This window comes from Anopheles stephensi, chromosome 3 (assembly GCF_013141755.1).
Source record: "Anopheles stephensi strain Indian chromosome 3, UCI_ANSTEP_V1.0, whole genome shotgun sequence".
In the NCBI taxonomy this organism is placed as follows: Eukaryota; Metazoa; Arthropoda; class Insecta; order Diptera; family Culicidae; genus Anopheles; species Anopheles stephensi.
The window spans coordinates 39,848,708-39,867,812 of record NC_050203.1 but is presented as its reverse complement, the minus strand read 5'-3'; the positions used below and the strand labels follow the sequence as shown (position 1 = coordinate 39,867,812).

General features: G+C 47.3%; 6 protein-coding genes and 1 non-coding gene across 7 annotated transcripts; 5 read left to right on the top strand and 2 right to left on the bottom strand.

Annotated features, from left to right (window-relative positions):
- The first annotated feature begins 3,563 nt into the window (after positions 1–3,563).
- LOC118511987 (mediator of RNA polymerase II transcription subunit 9) lies at positions 3,564–4,827 on the top strand. The gene is made up of 4 exons (XM_036055727.1): positions 3,564–3,722; positions 3,790–3,850; positions 4,135–4,198; positions 4,277–4,827. The coding sequence occupies exons 1-4, from the start codon at positions 3,680–3,682 to the stop codon at positions 4,439–4,441; spliced, it is 333 nt and encodes a 110-aa protein (XP_035911620.1). The 5' UTR covers positions 3,564–3,679; the 3' UTR covers positions 4,442–4,827.
- LOC118511988 (protein NCBP2AS2 homolog) lies at positions 4,441–4,827 on the top strand. Its single transcript, XM_036055728.1, has one exon. It carries the CDS (start codon positions 4,469–4,471, stop codon positions 4,718–4,720), a length of 252 nt encoding a protein of 83 aa, XP_035911621.1. The 5' UTR covers positions 4,441–4,468; the 3' UTR covers positions 4,721–4,827.
- Positions 4,782–8,349, bottom strand: LOC118511948 (GTP-binding protein 1). Its single transcript, XM_036055657.1, has 4 exons — positions 7,536–8,349; positions 6,902–7,425; positions 6,442–6,825; positions 4,782–6,363 (listed from the first exon to the last, which is right to left on the bottom strand). The coding sequence occupies exons 1-4, from the start codon at positions 7,792–7,794 to the stop codon at positions 5,371–5,373; spliced, it is 2,160 nt and encodes a 719-aa protein (XP_035911550.1). The 5' UTR covers positions 7,795–8,349; the 3' UTR covers positions 4,782–5,370.
- A 446-nt stretch (positions 8,350–8,795) lies between these two features.
- LOC118511983 (josephin-like protein) lies at positions 8,796–9,748 on the top strand. Its single transcript, XM_036055722.1, has 5 exons — positions 8,796–8,961; positions 9,036–9,114; positions 9,174–9,266; positions 9,329–9,509; positions 9,585–9,748. The coding sequence occupies exons 1-5, from the start codon at positions 8,898–8,900 to the stop codon at positions 9,708–9,710; spliced, it is 543 nt and encodes a 180-aa protein (XP_035911615.1). The 5' UTR covers positions 8,796–8,897; the 3' UTR covers positions 9,711–9,748.
- Positions 9,749–10,103: 355 nt separating this feature from the next.
- LOC118511956 (zinc finger protein DPF3) lies at positions 10,104–12,717 on the top strand. The gene has a single exon (XM_036055674.1). It carries the CDS (start codon positions 10,146–10,148, stop codon positions 11,745–11,747), a length of 1,602 nt encoding a protein of 533 aa, XP_035911567.1. The 5' UTR covers positions 10,104–10,145; the 3' UTR covers positions 11,748–12,717.
- Positions 12,255–17,620, bottom strand: LOC118511984 (apolipoprotein D-like). The gene is made up of 5 exons (XM_036055724.1): positions 16,492–17,620; positions 14,703–14,851; positions 14,546–14,618; positions 13,231–13,360; positions 12,255–13,112 (listed from the first exon to the last, which is right to left on the bottom strand). Exons 1-5 carry the CDS (start codon positions 16,630–16,632, stop codon positions 12,973–12,975), a joined length of 633 nt encoding a protein of 210 aa, XP_035911617.1. The 5' UTR covers positions 16,633–17,620; the 3' UTR covers positions 12,255–12,972.
- Positions 13,626–13,697, top strand: Trnae-cuc. The gene has a single exon. It is a non-coding gene; the product is annotated as a tRNA-Glu (tRNA).
- Positions 17,621–19,105: the final 1,485 nt, after the last annotated feature.

The window sequence follows — 19,105 nt, the reverse complement described above, 5'->3', positions numbered from 1 at the left end:
TCCCTAGAATCGACGGATCTGGCAGTCAAATCTTATTCCGTCGTATAGCCTGCTCGAAACGTTTGCTAATGATGCCGTAGCTACACCGAGGTGATTCGCTGAGCTCCACAATCATTACATTGAATTACACAAGAAACCAAGCAATCATGTGATTACAGTTCGTCTTTATGTAGAGCCATAATTTGACAAGATGCCTCGCACTCGTCACATCTCTTCCGTGGGCTGTCATCCCCGTGAGATAATGAGATTCGAGATTCGATGCGTACAATAAAAAAAAAAGAAACACCCCCTCCCGAGGCGCCTCCCGACTCCTCTTGGACGACATTATTTCCCTGGCGTAATAAACACATTGTTTGTGTGTCACCAGACCCCGTACGCCTGCACGTTACTGGATCCCGGCCAATACACCAGCCAGCAAGGCTTGCCCATCGCCTTGACGGCACGCAGTCGATAAGCGACATTATTTACATTTATATTGCTTTGTCCCACGGCTGGCCGTGCTGCAATTCTGAGTACACCCGAGCATCCAGAGGGTACGTCCCGAAACGTCATCCTCGTCACCGGTCGCATAGTAATGACTAGCGTCGCCGACGAGATTTTGTCCACGCGCACTCCTGATGGAGATGCTCTGGATCAGTGTGGGGGCGAGTGGGCGAGGACAGCAATTAAATTTACATTCATAAGGAAGTGAGTGAATCGACCTCCTGACTCCGGTGGGGGCCACCCGCGTCACATTAGCATACTTGACATCCCAGTGCCTTCTTCACTGACCGTCCTTGCTACTTTAAAACGGTTCGTTTCTGAGAACGCGTGGAAATTGAATTGAATTCCGCCTCCAGTCCATCCAATTAACTTTACTTTCATTGCTCTGCGCCGACTCGTTAATGTTGTAATTATGCGTCAGGCTGTGTATCCATCCGAGCTCGTGCTAAACTCCCAATATCTGGCAAAGGTAAAATTGGTTTTCGGTGAGGTTTCCCAACCTAATTCCAGCTCAAACAGGAGGCCACGAGTTCGACTGACCAGCAGCAAAAAAAAACTGGGAAGAAAAAAACAACCCCTGGTGGGTGGGTTCTTTGTTACCGCAAATTTTGATCAAACATTGGCCATTGGTGAGAATCATTCCTTTCTGTCATCAAATTGCCATCGACCCATATCCGAATAAATCGCTCCCAATTGGAGATTTTTTTTGTGTTGCTGCAAAGATGGGTCATTTAACCTCCTGGCGCTAAATCACTATTCGCCCCCGTTCGGTGTGACACAGCAAGATGGCCAAACAGTGACGATACATTTCCCAGCAAAAACAGAAAGTTCTCCTTTAATCAAACTTTTGCTTACTTTTCGCGAACGATAAGGGTGAAGCAATCAAAATGATCGAGAACAACTTCGATCTGGAGCTCAAGTCTGGCGTAAGTCTTTTGGAGGACAGAAGAGAAAAAAATCGGCTGGAACAAACTTAATGATACTTTGATGGCTGTCGATGCCACAGTTCTATCATCGCTCTCCACAGGTCCTCAGAGAGATGGTCGAACACTCGAGCGCTAGGACCGATGACACATATCAATGGGCGAAAGTTGTTCATCAAATCATCAAACCGCGTCGAACAGCGATCTTGGTTCCCACCGGGGACTTCACCAGGACCGAGTGGTGGTTGGGGCTTGAGCGTAAATATTCATTTAGAAGCTATTCATATGCGCCGTGCCAAGTTTGTGGCAAATTCGGTTCCCGTTCGCCAGGCACGAGCCACGTGGCCCGCAAGAAGCGGTGTGCTCGGTACACGACCGCGCACTCGAGGCGTATCGTTTAATTAGTCCTATTTCCGTTCAATCAGCCTACAGCTACACTACAGCGCCAAGAGAGCAACACTTGTGGCCATTTCCGATATCGATTACGTTCAATTAGCTCCGGTTTGTCTGAATTTGTAACTCTTCAGAAAGTTTCCTTCTGCGAGCGACTCTCTTTATTTGCGTTTGATTAGTTGAACATTCGTGCGAGATAGATCGGTGTTGAATTTTGGATAATAAATTAGTTCTTCGATAAGGAACTGGTAGCACTTCCTGTAGTAGTTCAAACCAAAAAGCCGTCGGAGAAAGCTTTAAAAATAAATTAATAACGATTTCTGTTCCGACTAAAATATCCCCCTTTGTGATGATCACCAATAGACAAAACATCCATAGTTCGTACGGTACACTCTTCCAACTCTAGACCACCTGGACACACTGGGACGCTGATGAGAGAGTCGGTGTTTTGCATTACACATTTTCCATTGACAATATCCGTGCCACTCTGTCTCAATACCTTCCCAGAAAACGATAATCAATGTCCGAAACAATTTGTGGGAAGAATTCGCTTCCATGCGCGTTTGTTGAATTCGTTTGTTTCTTCCGAACGGCAGCAATTACTTTCGGGCTCTTTGAAGTTCGGGTACGTCTGGTTACAGACGCCAGAAATCGCTCGTTTTCCTGGCTCAACAAGCCACTTTTGTGGGGTAGGCTGATTTTGAACGGCAACAGCAATACGATCGGAAAATAGAGCAAACTTTTAGCAAACTTTAACGGCGTTTAAATTCAACGAGCCATCTGCCATTGGTTCACACAACCTCTGTTGCTGTGACGGATCTTTTGAACTGAAGTTGGTAGTGTAATCCTTTGAAATGATCTAGGCATTCTGTTATTTGCTCCCAGTGCAACAATACTGCCGTTCTATTGGAATATTTAAGGCTAATGATTTCCTATTTAAAGTTTTATTGTGCCTGGTTGTTTTATTCAGCCGTATGCTACCATAAATGTTCATCGTTCTAAAGGCTTTTCTTCTTTCCCCGATGCTCCTCCATGACTATGACTCCAGTTGAGGGTTACTGTCTGCAAATTGCCTTTCCTTTTTTTACGCCGAAAGGATGTATCCACAAGGGATATATCCATGTTAAACTGTCCAAGTTTGATTCGGCAATTTGTTCTGCTTTTTTCAAGTCCTAAACTAATGCGATAGATCAATCGAATACAACTTTCTAGGCATGTAGTATCCAAATGACCCTTATGTTCGGGCCGATTCTGTTCTTGGCTTCCCATGTGTATCGAGACATTTTTATTTAATATCACCACTTAAAATGACCAGTCTTAAATGGATCAGTCTGATGTTCAAGATTACCGACTTTTTTACATAACAAAACCTGGGTATTAAACCAGCTACAGAAAGCATGTAATTTTTTAACACAAAAAGTACTATCACGATTGCAGTGCGTAAAAATAAGCTTTGGTAGAAAGACAGAATACCCTCAGCTTTACGCCCTGTACATCGCACCATTCTTCACGGACAACACCGCAATAAACCGTCTTTCGATGTTTTTTTCCGAATGTTTCCGTTGTTCAATGTTTTCTTTAAAGTGACAGCTTCTACAACCATCAAAGCTGTTTAAGCGGCAACGGCAGCTTGTAATCAGCGTATTTGTGTACAGCCGCGAGCATATCTTTTTCTCTTTCTCTCTGCCCCTCTCTCTCTCTCTGTCTATTATCACATCTCTCTCCCTTTTTGTTTACATTCCAACTATGAGATTGCTACGAATGGACATAATGCACTATGGAGTTTACATTCAGAAAATCGGTCATGTCCACACAGCGGTACATATTGGCATGGCTGTCACACACGCGAAAGTCAAAACATTCAGTGTCCAAACAAAACGATGGATGTCGTAGAAACTAAGCCGCAAATCGCCAACATTCCAGGTTAGATACCATCTCAATCGTTAAAATACCCATTCGTACATCGTCTGCCAACTTTGTTTACTTCCAGAACCCAAAATCCAGCCAGTAGAAATCGAGATACTGCCTGTTGTGTACGACATCATCCGAAGGTAAATGCTGCATGTCTACAGTGCCTATACAATTTCTGCACTTCTCCAACACAGCGAACCATGCAAAGTTATTTTTTCACCACACATCAACCCGGCCGCTCGGTATTGATTCTCCGAAATGACATACCGAAAACCTGCTCACACCACGTTGTTCTTCCATTCCTCCCCCGCACACTTCCTTGACCGATCGGCACAAAAACAACATAAACAATTATATAAAGAAACGTGAAATTTCGCAATTCTTATCAATGCTTTGTTTGCAATCTTTCCCTCCGGCTGTATAGTGTGGAAAAGGACCCGATAGATAACACCGCGAAACAAAAGGAAAGTGCCGAGTGCAGTCAGAAGGTACGTCTGTTTACTGTGGCCCAACAACACAAAGCAAACCTAACGAACCGTACCGTCCTTCATTCTCTCCCGCAAAAGGTCCTTGAACTTCAGCGGACACTTGAGACCGCCCGGGCAACCATCCGGAAGCTGCACGGTATCGAGTACAGCAAAGAGGAGCAACTGCGAAGACTCGAAAGCCTCCGGAAACAGCTGGCACTGAAGCAGCAGCTCATCAAGAAGTATAAAAACGTCCAGTTCTAGGATAAGCCGCCAGTAACAGAGGTTGCGATGGTGCTGCAGTTGATTCTACGATACTTAGCCAACAACGAGCAGCTAATCCAACGTTTGGCCGACTCGTACCCTCTGCGCAGAGCGGCCCAGATGGTGCTGAGCGCGTACTATCGCACCCGTTCCGTTGCCGAACAGCAGAAGCTCGTTGGCATGACGCCGGAACGATTGCAGCAGGCGCTACGCAGTTTCAAGTCGAACGTGCAGAAAGAGATCGAAAATGCGAAGAATGATTTGGCCAAAAAGAAGTGAAAGATGTTTTGCGGATGTGTTCGAGAGTGCTCGGGGCGTGTGTGTAGTTGTGTAAACTGTGCCGTGCTTCAATGTAATTAAAATTTATTTGTATTTTTGAAAATGTACCTTTGTGTCGCGTGTTTTGCAATTCAATTCAACGGGTTCGGGTTAATTTGCAGTAACTTCGAACTATTAGTATTCTCTCCCACAAAATGGTTAGCCCCCCCTCTCAATTCTCAGCTCACTTATAATCCGGGTTATTGGATGCTGCTTTTTGCTCAAAACTTATCATCCTTAAAGATTCACACGTCAAATATACTTGCAACAGTAACTCAAATCGGTGACTAAATTTAATAGAAAAAAAGGTCAAAAGAAGGTAAAAAAATATAAATCTTTGCGAGTAAGAACGTTACACGCTTGCTGGCAGGTGTCTGTTTGCATACTAAGTATTAAATTGCAAAATTTGCCAGATTATGGCCATCGCGCAGTAAACGCGCGATGTCAAAAACGGTGGTAAGAGATTTTGTAACGCAAAACTGCTTGTTATGCTGCTGCCGGTTTTCAACCGCAAATGATGGAACTTCCCATCGCATATAGCCCGTTGAGTCGCTCACATAGTTCAATGCTGCACTCATTCAGCGCAATTCAACAACAAATTAAACCCTTATCTAGTTGGAAGCAATGGATAGCTTGCCCATGTCGACTGCGACCGCCGTTCCCGAGCTCGACGGACCGGAAGAATTCGAAGCCACCGATTGTGATGTCGCAGCAGAGCCGCCAGTCGATAACACCTTCCCGCTAGCGGACTGTAAACTGGTCGCAGCAGTGGATTGCGATGCCGCACTGGTGCCAGCTGCCGTCCCGCCAACCATATTCATGCGCTTCTTATTACCGCCTCCCGGTGGCCGATGGTTCCTCTTGTCGGTTCCAATGTCCAGCACGGGTGTGGAATCGTTTATCGGTGAGCTGTTGGCCGTACCATTGTCCGTGCCAGCCGCCGTACCGTCAACCGTTGCACTGGAGCCCTTGGACAGTGGCAAATTCACGGATGCCGATCCCGAACCGCTCTGCATCATTCCACCGGTCAGACCACGGTTCGATTGCATTTTGTTCGGCTTGGACCGTTGCTGGATGCTGCCGGGTGTGTACAGCGGTTGAATCACATTGCCGACCGCTTTTGTTCGGCCCTCGCGAAACACCATCCGTTGGCCGGGCTTCATGTACTCGGGATTTTTGATAAACCGGAAGCGTACCACAGCCTTATCGCCGGTGCGAAGGCATTCCTTGGACATTTGCAGTATCTGTGCCGTTTGCCGAATGCTGCCACAGTGCACCATTGCCGACCAACGGCCGTACTTGCTCGAAATCGTCGTCGGATGATGCAACACCAGTATCTCACAGTCAAACTCCCAGCAGGCCTGTGGATTCAGTGCCTGGCTTACCATTACCATACCTTTGCGGATTTGGGAGCGCTTGATTTTCTTCAGCGCAAAGCTAGCCGTCTGGCCACTGCGCACCTCCCGAACCACCATCCGCTTACGGTGGATACTTTTGATTGTGATCGGTTGAAAATCACCCAGCGGATCCGGTCCCAGCAACAGCGTGTCGTTTAACCGCACGATACCTTGCAACGTGATTCCGGACACTACAGTTCCTACACCCTGCAACAGAGTAAGATACATCCTTTTTTCATTCAAACGAGTCCGATAGGCTCCAACAAAAATAGAAATCTCACGTACCGGTACAGCATAAGTGTCGTCGATCTGGAACTCGGTCGGCAGAGCATCGTTCCCTGTGGTGCGCACGTTCAGCAGGTTGAGGAACATTTTCAGCAAGTCCAGGTTTTCCCCCGTTACGTTCGATACCTGGAAGATGGGACATAACCGCTCCGAGACGAAGTTGGTAGCACTCAGCACGACGTCATCGCTCGTTTTTACCATTACCGGTACCTTGCGGCAGCCTTGTGATTTCAGTATTTTGTATAGCAGTTTCAGATTCTCCTGCAGAATGTTCGGGGGACACATGTCAATCTTTGTGACGACCACAAACACCGGCACCGACAGTGCCAGGGCAAGCCCCAGATGCTCTTTCGTCATTCCCACGATGCCAGAGTTTGCTCCGATCTACGAGAAAGATGAGTCAAGGGTTTTACATGCTATTGTGAAATTGATAATAAAAATATGAGATTCCTCCACGCACCATCAACATTCCAAAATCGGGCGCGTGTCCCGTCATGCCGAACACCGTTGTCTTCAGGTATCGCTCGTGACCGGCCAAATCGATGAACGTGATCACTTTGGCGGACTTTTCACAAATCTTTACCCAATCCAGTGTGCCATGGTCCGGCTTGTTTACCACATTTCCCACACCATCGAACCCAAGGATGTCGTTTCCGACGGAGCTGGTGCGGCCACTTTCTATTTCGTGCTTGTGACGAAACAGACGCTGTCGAGCGAAGCCACGTCCATTGTCCAGCTCCCCATGGGTCAGCACGCCGAGCAGCGTAGACTTGCCGGCGTCTACATTACCGACGACGGCAACCCGTACTTCGGTGAAATCGTCTTCCTCGACTCTCCGCCGGATCAGGTACTGACCAGTGATACCTTTCTCCGCCTTACGGGTACGCAGCTCAACACACTCCGCGCGCAGCATCGCTGCCAGGGATTGGAGCGTTGCCAGCGAAGCAGCATACTCGTCCTGTTCTAATCCATTTTCACTGCCATCTAGATTGATGATAGAGGAACCATTTCTTAGCGGATGCGGATTTAGGGAAAAGAGAGTAGGTGTGTTTGTGTTTGTGTGTGTGCGTGCGAATTTGTGTCTGTTTACTTACCTTCTCCGATGCCAATTTCGTACACCGTCTCACCACGACTAGCCGAGATGCGTTCTTCTAATCGCTGCATCAACAGATCGAACTGGTCCTCGGTCGGTCCAACCAGAACAGTCTTCTCCCGAATGCTAGAGTAATCGACAAACTTCCTCTCGCCAGCGGAGGAACCATTTGCTGACGCAAACCCATCCGGAAGTTTGTTAACGCTCGCAGTCGGGCTTGGCGCGCCCGCGTTCGCCTGTTTTGTTGTGCTTGGTTTCATTATGGTTCAGTTTTTTTTGTTTTCGTAATCGATTCGCGCGCGCGTTAAAAATGTTCATAACTATTCATCAAGTGCACTTTTACCCATTCCTCCCGCGCACATCGAGCGATTTCAGCTTATCTAATAAGCGCGACTGTATGGTACACTACGGTATCTGCTATCTGCACAACAACTGATAATCTCGAAAGTGAAAAGCTGGGATAACTGATTATTTATCCGAACCGATGAGCGACACACACACACACACCGCCTTCTTTATTCTTCCTTCGATGTGGCAAATCCACACTCGGGGTTCGAGTGAAAGGGAAACAGTCAACGGTACTGTTTTGTTTTGCTTTTATTGTCGTCCCATGTCCAATTCTATAAATGGAGCCTGGTATTGGTTTCGAGATGTATGAGCTAAAATATTCCACCAACACGCAAATGCAATCACTTTCGCGGCAAGCACAGAACTGTACCGTCCGTTTTTCCACTTCCCTAGAACCTGTTGAAAAAGGTGGAATTTGGCAATGTTTGCAATCGTCGTCGATTCCACAGAAATTGATGATGACAAAGCACTGTGGGGAGCGTCCGGTCATGGGCACTGTCATCCGTGCGGCAATGGCTTATTTTGTTCCAAATCGGTGATACAGATATTTGAAATGACGGTTAACATGTGAAATACATGACGATTTACGGAATACATTTTACATTTACAAGTTGTGATTTATTTGTTTTTCTTTGCTGTTGTGTAGTATTCTAGTAGGAAAACGATGGAATTTAAAGATGAATACTGTTATCTTGGCACAAATTCTAAATCAACATCTTTCCAACACCACTCATTTGATCTTCTGTTTTGAATCTTCTTTGGGAGTTACACTTATTAAACATGTTGTTATAATTACGACACATTCATTTGTTTTTATCTTGTTTTAGAGTAACTGATCTGAAAAATCTTTTTTATTCCGGTATTGACCCATAGTGCAATGTGTCGTTGTGTTGGGGTATCGATTAATTTGACAGACGATTTTGTTGTCAACAATGCTTTGCTCAAAACAAAACACGCATCGTTCTTAATAGCAGGGCGAACACACAGCATTTGCATTGCAAGACGGACTCAAAGCATGTACCACGAAAAGCAACAGCGAGAATTGTGCGCTCTGCATGCACTAAACAACTTGTTTCAAGGTACGGTATGCAGTATCACAGATTATGTTTCGTGCTTTCTGACCACATATGTCTACCGCGTACAACGTTTGCAGACAAATCATCATTCAGCAAATCACAACTGGATCAAATTTGTCAGAATCTGTCTCCAAATGAATACATCAATCCTCACAGGTATGGCCGTCAACATTCCAGCAGTAAATCTAGACTAACTGATCCGGTTCCTCTTGTAGATCCATCCTTGGGCTTGGAAATTATGATGTGAATGTTATCATTGCCGCACTTCACATGAAGGATTGTGAAGCTATCTGGTTCGATAAGCGAAAGTAAGTACGGCAGCTGCTTATTCTGTGACATCATCGACTAAATGCCCGCCCCTCCTTCGCAGAGATCCATCACGAATTGATACATCGAAAATAGTGGGGTTTATTCTGAACGTTCCAAGCAACTACAAAGTGGGGTTTGTTAGGTTACCTATACAGCGTAGACATTGGATAGCCATTCGGCAAATCAACAAAGAGTACTGGAATCTTGACTCCAAACTGGATGCTCCCCAGTGCTTAGGAGATGTGAGTATGGACGGCAGCACAAATCTAACCAAGTGTACGACTGATTCCCTGACGAGTGCTTTTCATTGATTGCAGGAATCAAGCATGCTACAGTACCTACGAGAGCAGCTGCAAAGCAATGATAAGGAGCTGTTTGTTGTATGCACAGGCGAGGTGGACAAATCACAGCAATGGCTACTCCCAGACAACGAACAACGGTGAAGGAAGAAAGGGAAATAGATTTAAATATCGGTAACACACCAGAATTGTTCAATTATTCCGAAGGCATTCAAAAACAGATTTTCCTATAAGAATATTATGATTATCTTTGGTATCGCCAACCGTATGTATACATCTTGGGCCCGGATAAAGCAGTCCAACAAACAGTGGTATATCCACGAGTGGTTTACGGTCAAATACATTGTTCTTACCATAGCCATTTTCGTAATTAACATATGATTGGAAATGTATGCTTTTACGGCTCAATTCTCCTTTACTCTCAACAGGGTTCAGTGAACCCCTTGGTAGTCATGTGAATGCAAGAACATATTTAAAAAATCCAGTTTAATTTTGTGCGATTTTTTGTAGTTTTTCGCAAAGGTAACTTCAACCATCGTTGACCGCCAGCCGACACACTGTTCATAAGACGCACGCACAATGGCGTCCTCCGACCTGATAGTGAACGTAAATAATTTAGAGAAAATAGAGAATTTTCTCAATGATTCGACGTACAAAGAGATTATCGAAAACAGTGAAACGTTCAACACCCGGCTATGTCTGGAACGGAGGCTTCGGATGCCGTTTCTCGACCCACAGACGGGCGTCGCTCAGAATCACTGCGCGTTGTTTATGCACAGCCGTCACCGGATCCCGGGCCTGAAGAATGGACAAGTGTACAGCTACCCAGCGGCCCGCTGGCGTAAGTCCCGCCGGCAGTATTTGCTGCAAAAGCCGCACCCACCCTTCCCGGCGTACACGCACCGTCCGTTCGGGCATCTTCAACCGGCGCCGCCGCCCTCCATCCTGCCCGGCGGCGGTATCGGTGGGGATCGTGGAGGAGGCGGTGGTGGTGGTGGTGGAAGCACATACGACTCAGAAAACTCCAACCTGGACCAATCGAGCGCCGTTGATGCGGCGGATCTGAAGGAGCATGAGTCGGACAAGGCGGGCAAGGATTGGTATTACGACGAGATGGAAATGCACGACATGGAATCGTTCGAGGACCACGATCTGCCGGATTCGGACTGTGACTATGAGGAGAGCTTCAGCCAGCGGAAGAAAAAGAGCAAGGGAGCGCGGAGTGGTGGGGGCGGAGGCGGAGGTGGGTCTGGCGGTGGGCGCAGCAAGTCCGGCGGTTCCTCGCTGTCGGACGCGAACAATCGTCGCGGTGGCAGAGGTGGCGGACGGGGCCGAGGACGCAAATCGCAAGGTATTGGGGGCGAGTTGGGTCCTAGCTTCAAAGATATGGTGGAAACACCGAAAAAGAACCGTGTTCAAACACTACCGAACCTCACACCCCAATCGAACAGCTCATCCCCACTGACCCTACCCGGAGGAGGCGCAGGAGGAGGTGGATCTGAAGAGCTCCCGATGCCGGAGCTGGTGCCGGAAGTAAAAGCCGAGGGTAGCGGTGACCCAACGGACGGAGGACCACCGAAGCTGGGCAACGGTCGTCCTGGCCCGGCCGCAAACCATTCCACCGGACTCGGGGCGAGCAACGCCGCTGCAGGCGGGCCAATGGCTGCCCTTGCCGGTACGGTGGCGTCGGCCGGTGGCGCTCCAGCATCTTCGATCGTCGGCCCAACAATCGGTCCGGGCCCGATTGGCGGTCCTGGTGGTGGTGTTGGTGCAGCTGCAGCCGCTGCTGGTGGTGGTGGAGGCGGCGGTGGCGCGGTTGAGAAAAGCCGTGCTGTTCCCTCGCCCTACTGTGACTTCTGTCTGGGCGACGCAAGGGAAAACAAGAAAACGTTCGAGCCGGAAGAGCTGGTGTCCTGCTCGGACTGTGGCCGGTCGGGGCATCCGTCCTGTCTGCAGTTCACGGCGAACATGATTATCTCGGTGCGAAAGTATCGGTGGCAGTGCATCGAGTGCAAGTACTGCACCATCTGCGGCACATCCGACAACGATGATCAGCTGCTGTTCTGCGACGACTGTGACCGTGGCTATCACATGTACTGCCTGTCACCGCCGCTCGTTTCCCCGCCCGAGGGATCCTGGAGCTGCAAGCTGTGCAAGGAGGAGTTTCACAAGCCCAAGTAAGCAATAGTTTGATTCGGAACGCATGACATTTACTGCGGTTCTCTCGAAACACTGGTAAAAAGGGTAAGACAGCGAGATAGGAGCAATGCCGATAAGTTAAGGCCCTTCCTCTTTGGCATGTAAGGTCAGTAGCGAGGTATTAAGTAGACAGTACGGAAACGACAATTTTAGTATTAGGTGCGAAGACACACAAGCAATTGTACTATGACTTCGATACCGACACCGATCATCGGATCGCAAATCGATATTAACTCTCTCACTAGATAACTATTGCTCACTCTCGGAAACAGAATGTTTAGAAGCGCAGCGCGTACGAATATGCGATAACATCATTTTAAATATGCAATTTTTGTACCTTATCTACTTGCACACACACATACACGTACCCCCCTTGTTTAATTGTGCCGATTTGTATTTTGTGTCACCCTAGATCTGTTTTGTGTATGTGTTTGTTTGTTTTTAGACCATTCTAAGTCCGCGTTTGACACAGATAAGGAAACCCGAGTATGCATTTCTGCTAATTTTATTCTTTACCGATTAAGAACAGTACTTAAGCTAGCGCAATAAGAGCATTATTGATTAGTGTGAACGCGAAACACGGGACAAAACGGCGTAGCGCACAACATCTCTGACCGTGGGTACGTACACCACACCACGCACAGACAATTTGTCCGCCACAATAATCTCTCCCTTTCTTTCTCACTACCTCTCTCTCTGTATTTCTCTCTACTTCAGCATTACATTTAACTTTGTTTTATAAAATGCCGCTAACGCGCCTGCAATCAATCAATCCCACACGAAATGAAAGCTTTTTTTTAAAACAAACTATAATCGCTACCCCTTATGATGGTCATAGTAAAATCGCGCAATACTAACTACTACTACAACAACAACAAAACACGACAAAATACTACTATTCGATATCTTATGCAGCTCTCAATGCGTACAATAATATCAGCGTTTTAATTTACACGATCGGTTTTCTTGTTTATTGCTAAATATTTGAAGGAAAAACCAACTGTGTGTAGGCATCCGAAAACTTATGGCTGGCTGTGTCTCCCTGTGGGTCTTCGCTGTCCAACTGTCCTTCTATTCCAAATGTCCTTTTCCGTTGCCGTTTATAGCTTCAGTATGCACCGAATATATATTGTTAATAATATCACAGATCCTCAGTAATCGTAAGTAGTCCTAGGGGTGGTGGTCTCTTGCTGCGCGTCTGGAAAGCTTAAAGTGTGGCTGGGCAGTTTTTATTCTTCGCAATGAACAAACGGTCCGGATCGAGGCTGAGCTGCTCCAGTGCGTTGTAGATCTTTTTCCGAATGTCCGTCGAATAGTCCCGCTCGCGTCCCAGCAGCCAGATTTGATCTTTGGTAAGGCCATGGAGAAGCAGACGTGTCAGATAGGAATGAGTAACCAATCAAATCAATATAGCCACCAGTTTTCATTTCGCATCTTGTTTTTTGAATTTCAGAGTGCTGCTTACCCGCGTGAACTGCCACGAAGCTCGTGCACGACCAGAGAATGGCGAAATTGTCGTAGTTGGTGTAGAGCACCTGGTATCGACCCGAGCCAGGCAGGAGCCGTGCGATTGCGGTCGGAAGCCGTGACTGAAGCTGAAAGTGAAAGACAACAATGGCTGTTGAGAAACACAACTACTGCACACAAAACCAGTTTTAACTAAAAAAGAAGTAATAACCCCCTAATGGCTTTCGATGGGTAAAGGTAACAAAAAGAAGGTATTTTTAATGTGAGCAATACATTAAAACGGTGAGTGGAACAAATCAACAAAAAAAAAATCCTAACGAGTAGAGTGTTATGATGCCTTTTTGTCGGTGTAAACATGACCAGTACCTCTATTTGCAGCTCTCCGGTAACCAGTCCCATATTGTCTAGTGGTTAGGATATCCGGCTCTCACCCGGAAGGCCCGGGTTCGATTCCCGGTATGGGAAAGCATCTTTTTTATTTTCGATACTCGCCACCATTTCAACATTCGTGCATTAGCGACACATTGCAATCATGATTTTATCATTTTTATGATAAGTGTTTAAGGAACTTTGTTTATAAACAAGCTATATTATACATAATTAGAAACTAAATTTGAAGAGAGGGAGCATTAAATGATACTATGAAGAGCAATTTTGGAAAACGGAATGAGGACAGTAAATCTCCATTTCGAACAATTATTAATGAACCAACGAGGTTTCGTCTAATGAGCGACATACATTAATCCGATGTCGTCGCAATTAGTCAATGGAAAACGACAAGCTACTGTTCTATGTTTTACGCCTCGCGTAAATCCATTGTAAGGTTGTTGGTGCAAACCGGTTGGTGCAAAGCGTAGCTAATTGTAATTGTATTCTAACCAGTGTTGATCTAAAAAAAAATCCATACTTTTAATTAGTTTAGAGGAAACATTTCTCTCATTTTTCCAATGCATATTGGTCTGGAAGCGAGAACGGCTAGAATAGCTCAGAAGTAGGTTAAATTTTACCCCAAGCATTTCCCGCGGGGGGCCTTTTGAATGCTTCTAGTGTGTGTGTGTGTGTTTGTGTGGAGCCATCAATGAAATTCCACCGGCCGGCAATGCTTTGGTTTCGCCTGTTTGATAACGCTATCCAAACAAACGCACAAATTATACAGTCCCGTTGGATGCCGGTGCACAATTAATCCGCGGGCAGTTTTCCGCCAGTACCGTTACGGATAAGTATGCTTTCCTTCTCTTCCCCACTGTCCTCTCATCCCACCAACCACTGTCCACTGTTTGTGGTTAGTGTTTGTTTTATTTTCTTCCGCATACCTGGACGTTCATGATGGAAGAGGTTTCACTCTCGGGAACGGCTTCACCGATGCTGATGGATGGATTTCCCGTCCTGGAAAAGGAAAAAAGCGTCGTTCGCATTAGAAGCGTGCCGCGGTCGTAATCGCGGCCGGGTGGGTGGGTATGCTCCACTTACCATTGATTGACAGACTTAATCGAAATTTCCAGCTGGCTTCGGCCGGCCTCGTCTCGGAGCGTTGTGTTTTCAAAGGTCATCGTGGTACAGCCGGAGGCCAGCTCGGGCAGATAGAAGGACCGCTCCACCTCATACCATTTGCCTAAAAACTGGAAGCACACGGGAGTGCACAGAGAAAAAGACAATCAATGGGTCAATTTTTGCGTTTGTCACGCTACGCTTCTGCGGGTGCTTCTCTGGCAAGTAAGCTGGTTTTCTCCTGGAATTAATAGGTCCGCTAGCATTCCCGGCGGTGGTGACAATGGCGATGATGGTTACGCGAACTCAAACGGGGGGAGGAGGGGGGGATGGTTTGAGGTTCGTTCGTGCATTGGAAGTGTAATGGACCTGCTGCAGCAGCGTGTGACTGACTGACTGACTCACTGACTCACTGGCCCAGGTAAAAGCAGCACCTGCAGCAACCACGACTGCACCACGACAACGGACAACAAACAGTGGGCTACGGATTTTACGGACAATTACGTAAGTTTGGCACGTCAGCCGGGTGGATTTGAAAGTTTTGCGGGTTGCGTCCGGGCGAGCGGTGTTGTGCGAGGCCAACCAACCAATCGACACACATTGGGCACTTGCTTTTGGCAGCAGTGAAGCCCTGTGCGTTCCTTCGGTCGCCCCCGCCAGCCCGGGTGCCACTCGCTTTCCCGATTTCACCTTCCATACGGTCGATCGTGAAGCGGTGGACATTTATTTATTTATTCGAGTGTTTATCGGCCGTTTAAATTTATAGCATCATATGCTGGCCGCGAGGAGACCTTCCTCCTCCTCCTCCTCCTCCCAGTGTGGTGTGGAGAAATGATGTAAAGAAGAAAATGGAAGGTGAATCAATACTCCAAGGGAAGCGAGAAAGCACAGCGAGGCGGAGCGTCCAATCCGTGGGTGAATCATTGGTTAACATCGCCACAACAAAAGTAACCACTTACTTTCGGACCCAACACCACTGGCCAAACGGATCGAATGTTCCGTTTTGTTGTTGTTAAGCGATGATCGGTAGCTTTTTGCTTTGCCGATACGGTTGTATGGCGCTTTTTACCAAATAACTGCGCTCAATGCAGAAGGAAAGAAATAAAAAACCCCAAACTGGATCTATTTCCAATCGACACAAAGACTGACGAACTTGGTCAGCGGTTTCGTTTTTTTTTTTTGGTCTGTTTGTTTAAAGTGCAACACAAGCGGGTGGTGGCCGAATTCGAACCGGATTGTTTACATCGCCGCCGCCGCCACCATGGGCGATGGGCGTTCAGCGAGCAACGAGCGGGAGGATATGATTTACGATTCCTTTCACTGTAACGATCCATATTTTAACGGCCTCTAACCTTAATGCTGGCTTAGAAAGCTAAACAAGCACCGAACGAGGAACCATTATTCCATGCCACGGTTGGTGGCGGACTCGGTGAGCTTTGCTTGCTCGTTAACCAATAACCCTGAACTCGTGTGGTTGGCCTCGTTGAGCATGGAACTGTTTTTCTTTACGCAAGTGCAGTCCATTGCAGACACCACAACCGGTGGTTGGTCCGGTGCTGTGCGTCGTGCAAAGTATTGCCCTGCATCGCCCAGCTGCGTTCTAGCCGGTCTAGCACGAGTTGCATCGAAGCTAATGCTCACACTATAATGCCCTTCTAGTTGCGGCAATGCGCTGTTGCGGCACGGCTGCTTTGCCGTGAGGGCTGTGTCCTCTCCTAATTTCTAGTGTAAAAAAGCCAGTCGCGATGTGATAAAGTTCTTGCATCCTTACCTTTGTCATGTTAAACTTTGGCATTGAAGGGTAATTGGGACATTTGCCGAAGCCTGACGCCAGCACGGGGCTCAGCCGGGCAAGCCATAGGCTGACGACGACGAACCACACCACACGCAGCTCCATAAATTGATGATACATGCCGTAATTTTCCCTTCTGTTTTTGGTAGACGAAGCAGAAAATTGTAAAACGCTAAGGTCCGCGCAGCGTGCCAAGCCAAAGTCCAAAGAACGGCCAACCGATCGACGGGTCGCAGTCAAAACACACGGTGTCGATCAACCACCAAACACACCTAAGGTCACGTCAAATTTTGATTGCGGGTGGATGTGTGTTGTGTTGTGTGTTGTAAAGATTACTTGTTCACTCTCGTTATCACTTGTTATCACTTTTTATGGCCACACACAAACCGAAACGTTCCCGATGGCAGTGTGTGCGGTTGCTCGGACACAATCGCTTTACACCTTCGGCCCGAGGTGCGCGATCTGCTTGCTGACGATCGTATAGGAAACCGTCACCGCGGTGATAATAGTGTGGAAATTACTACTGTCCTCTTTGCACCAAATTGCGAACTCAAGGCCCTTTTTCCTTTCGCGGTTCCAGCTTGTCACGGGCAGCCTGTGTGTGCGAGACCACACTACCTGGTTGACGGGTTTTTACACGCAACTGCTACTGCTGCTGCTGCTGCTTACGAAACGCACACAGTGTCACGGGCACGGGGAACCGCTTTTTGGCAATGTTCGGTTGTGAAGGTTGTTGCGCGATGCGTTTTACGTGTCCCACTACTACTTGGCTAGCACAATGTTTACGGAACGATCAATCGATCGCGTACGCACCAGCGTAATCGATCCACCGTGCCGCGCTTAATTGGATAGAGATCGATCGACGGCGCGCGGGGAATATTGATGTTGTCACGCGGAAAGGAAGAGGAAAAGACGCGAGACGCCAGAGAAAGAGAAACAGCCCGCGAACCGAGAGAAACCCGCACAACACGACGCAGCACACGGCACACAACCAATTCCGATTACAATCCGAACGCAACTGACTTTTCGAACGCTGGCCGCGGCCACTCTATACACGCGCCGATGCAGTCCGGGTGTATGTGTGTTCCTTCACTGCTGCTGCTTGCACACAATTCTTCGGGGTCCGGTTTTGGTTTGGTTCGGTCGCGTCGCGTGCCCTTCCCACCGCCACCTCGTCAGTGCCACCGTACCAAACTCTCACTCACCACCCGCACTCCCCCTCCCAGCAGCCCTGCCTACGGCCATCATTTCCGTGGAGAAGCGTCTCGATCCTGGGGGTGGGCTCACGCGAGCGCGCTTCAGTTCCATTCGCTATGAATTAACCCGTGACGACGACGAAGACGATGGGTCGGACGATGGGCCCCCGCGAAGACGGTGGGTTAGGGGGTGAGAAGGAGGGAGGAGTCGGTTCCAAAGATGCAAGTTGCAAAAACATAACAACAACGCAACCGATAACCACTCTTCTCATCGTTTCGGTGCAACCAGCTGCGCTCGCGTGGAGAAATGCTCTCTCGATCAACGGTCGGTCGGTCTAGGTAGGAACAGGGTGACTCGTTTGCTGGGACACGTGACGCTAAGAAAATGTTTATATGTTTTAGCAATCGTAACGATTTTTCAGAACGTGCAGCATTTGCTTGTTGTATAGCGAGCGACGAAACATTGTTTGTGAGAGTAAGCAATAATTTGTTTTAATGTAAAACACATTGTTTGCATAATGTTTGCAAACGAAAGATCGATATTACAACGATACCACCATGCCTTGAACCTTGAATTATAGAGAGAGAGAGAGACAGAGTTCTGCACGCTTTTAACAAATGCAAAGAATAGCAAAACGTGTCATGCTATTTTCTTTGAACGTATGAATGGACAATGCAAACCGGAAGGCCGCAAGTCTACACGGATCTTATATTTTTGGCTACTCGAGAAAACTCACAGCATAAACGCATGATTGAGAAATGTTTACCACTGTTCAAATATAAGAATCCACTTGAGGTTGTTGAAGTTCTGTTTCCGGATGCATGCATGATCAGCATTAAGGATAAATCTACGACGTAACGTGTAATTGAAATCACGAATGTCTTTCACCATTAAGGCTGGCCACAAATTACAAGCATTACGGAGTAGACGAAATGCTAAAAAACATTCTGCAGAGGTTTGCCATGCTGGTTGTGCATACTTCAGCGAATGCATCACATGGCATGGGATAGCGGTATAGCGCAGGTCTTCGACGCTTTCGCTTCCTATTGGATGGCGCTAATTTGTATCGCTTACTCACGATTGGGTGGAGCTTTTTTGGAGAGATGTTTTAAACTACTAAAACAGATATTTCGACAGTACTACAACACTACTGAAACATGACAGGAAGCCTATCAGAGTCGGTTACTATCAAGGACCTCCCCGAGACCTCCGATGAGGATATCTTCTATAAGTCAATCCAGAAACTGACATATTGTGATGACTTCATTGGTTTGAGACTCTCTAATGGAACAGAATTTTACCAAAGGATCAACCAGGGGCCCTAAAAATTCGGGTTGAAACTAACGGGGTGAAACCCCTAAATTATGCTAAACAAAGGGTATTCATCGCACTTATA

Bases quoted from the DNA above. Each gene is read 5' to 3' on its own strand.
- LOC118511956 (XM_036055674.1), top strand. From the start codon at position 10,146: ATGGCGTCCTCCGACCTGATAGTGAACGTAAATAATTTAGAGAAAATA.
- LOC118511983 (XM_036055722.1), top strand. From the start codon at position 8,898: ATGTACCACGAAAAGCAACAGCGAGAATTGTGCGCTCTGCATGCACTA. The intron at 8,962-9,035 runs GTACGGTATGCA...CAACGTTTGCAG, and splicing joins ACTAAACAACTTGTTTCAAG to ACAAATCATCATTCAGCAAA. The intron at 9,267-9,328 runs GTAAGTACGGCA...CCTCCTTCGCAG, and splicing joins ATCTGGTTCGATAAGCGAAA to AGATCCATCACGAATTGATA.
- LOC118511984 (XM_036055724.1), bottom strand. From the start codon at position 16,632: ATGTATCATCAATTTATGGAGCTGCGTGTGGTGTGGTTCGTCGTCGTC. The intron at 14,619-14,702 runs GTAAGTGGAGCA...TTCCTTTTCCAG, and splicing joins ATTAAGTCTGTCAATCAATG to GACGGGAAATCCATCCATCA. The intron at 13,113-13,230 runs GTAAGCAGCACT...GCCTTACCAAAG, and splicing joins CTTCGTGGCAGTTCACGCGG to ATCAAATCTGGCTGCTGGGA.
- LOC118511988 (XM_036055728.1), top strand. From the start codon at position 4,469: ATGGTGCTGCAGTTGATTCTACGATACTTAGCCAACAACGAGCAGCTA.
- LOC118511948 (XM_036055657.1), bottom strand. From the start codon at position 7,794: ATGAAACCAAGCACAACAAAACAGGCGAACGCGGGCGCGCCAAGCCCG. The intron at 7,426-7,535 runs GTAAGTAAACAG...TCATCAATCTAG, and splicing joins CGAAATTGGCATCGGAGAAG to ATGGCAGTGAAAATGGATTA. The intron at 6,364-6,441 runs GTACGTGAGATT...ACTCTGTTGCAG, and splicing joins ACGACACTTATGCTGTACCG to GGTGTAGGAACTGTAGTGTC.
- LOC118511987 (XM_036055727.1), top strand. From the start codon at position 3,680: ATGGATGTCGTAGAAACTAAGCCGCAAATCGCCAACATTCCAG. The intron at 3,723-3,789 runs GTTAGATACCAT...GTTTACTTCCAG, and splicing joins GCAAATCGCCAACATTCCAG to AACCCAAAATCCAGCCAGTA. The intron at 3,851-4,134 runs GTAAATGCTGCA...CCGGCTGTATAG, and splicing joins GTGTACGACATCATCCGAAG to TGTGGAAAAGGACCCGATAG.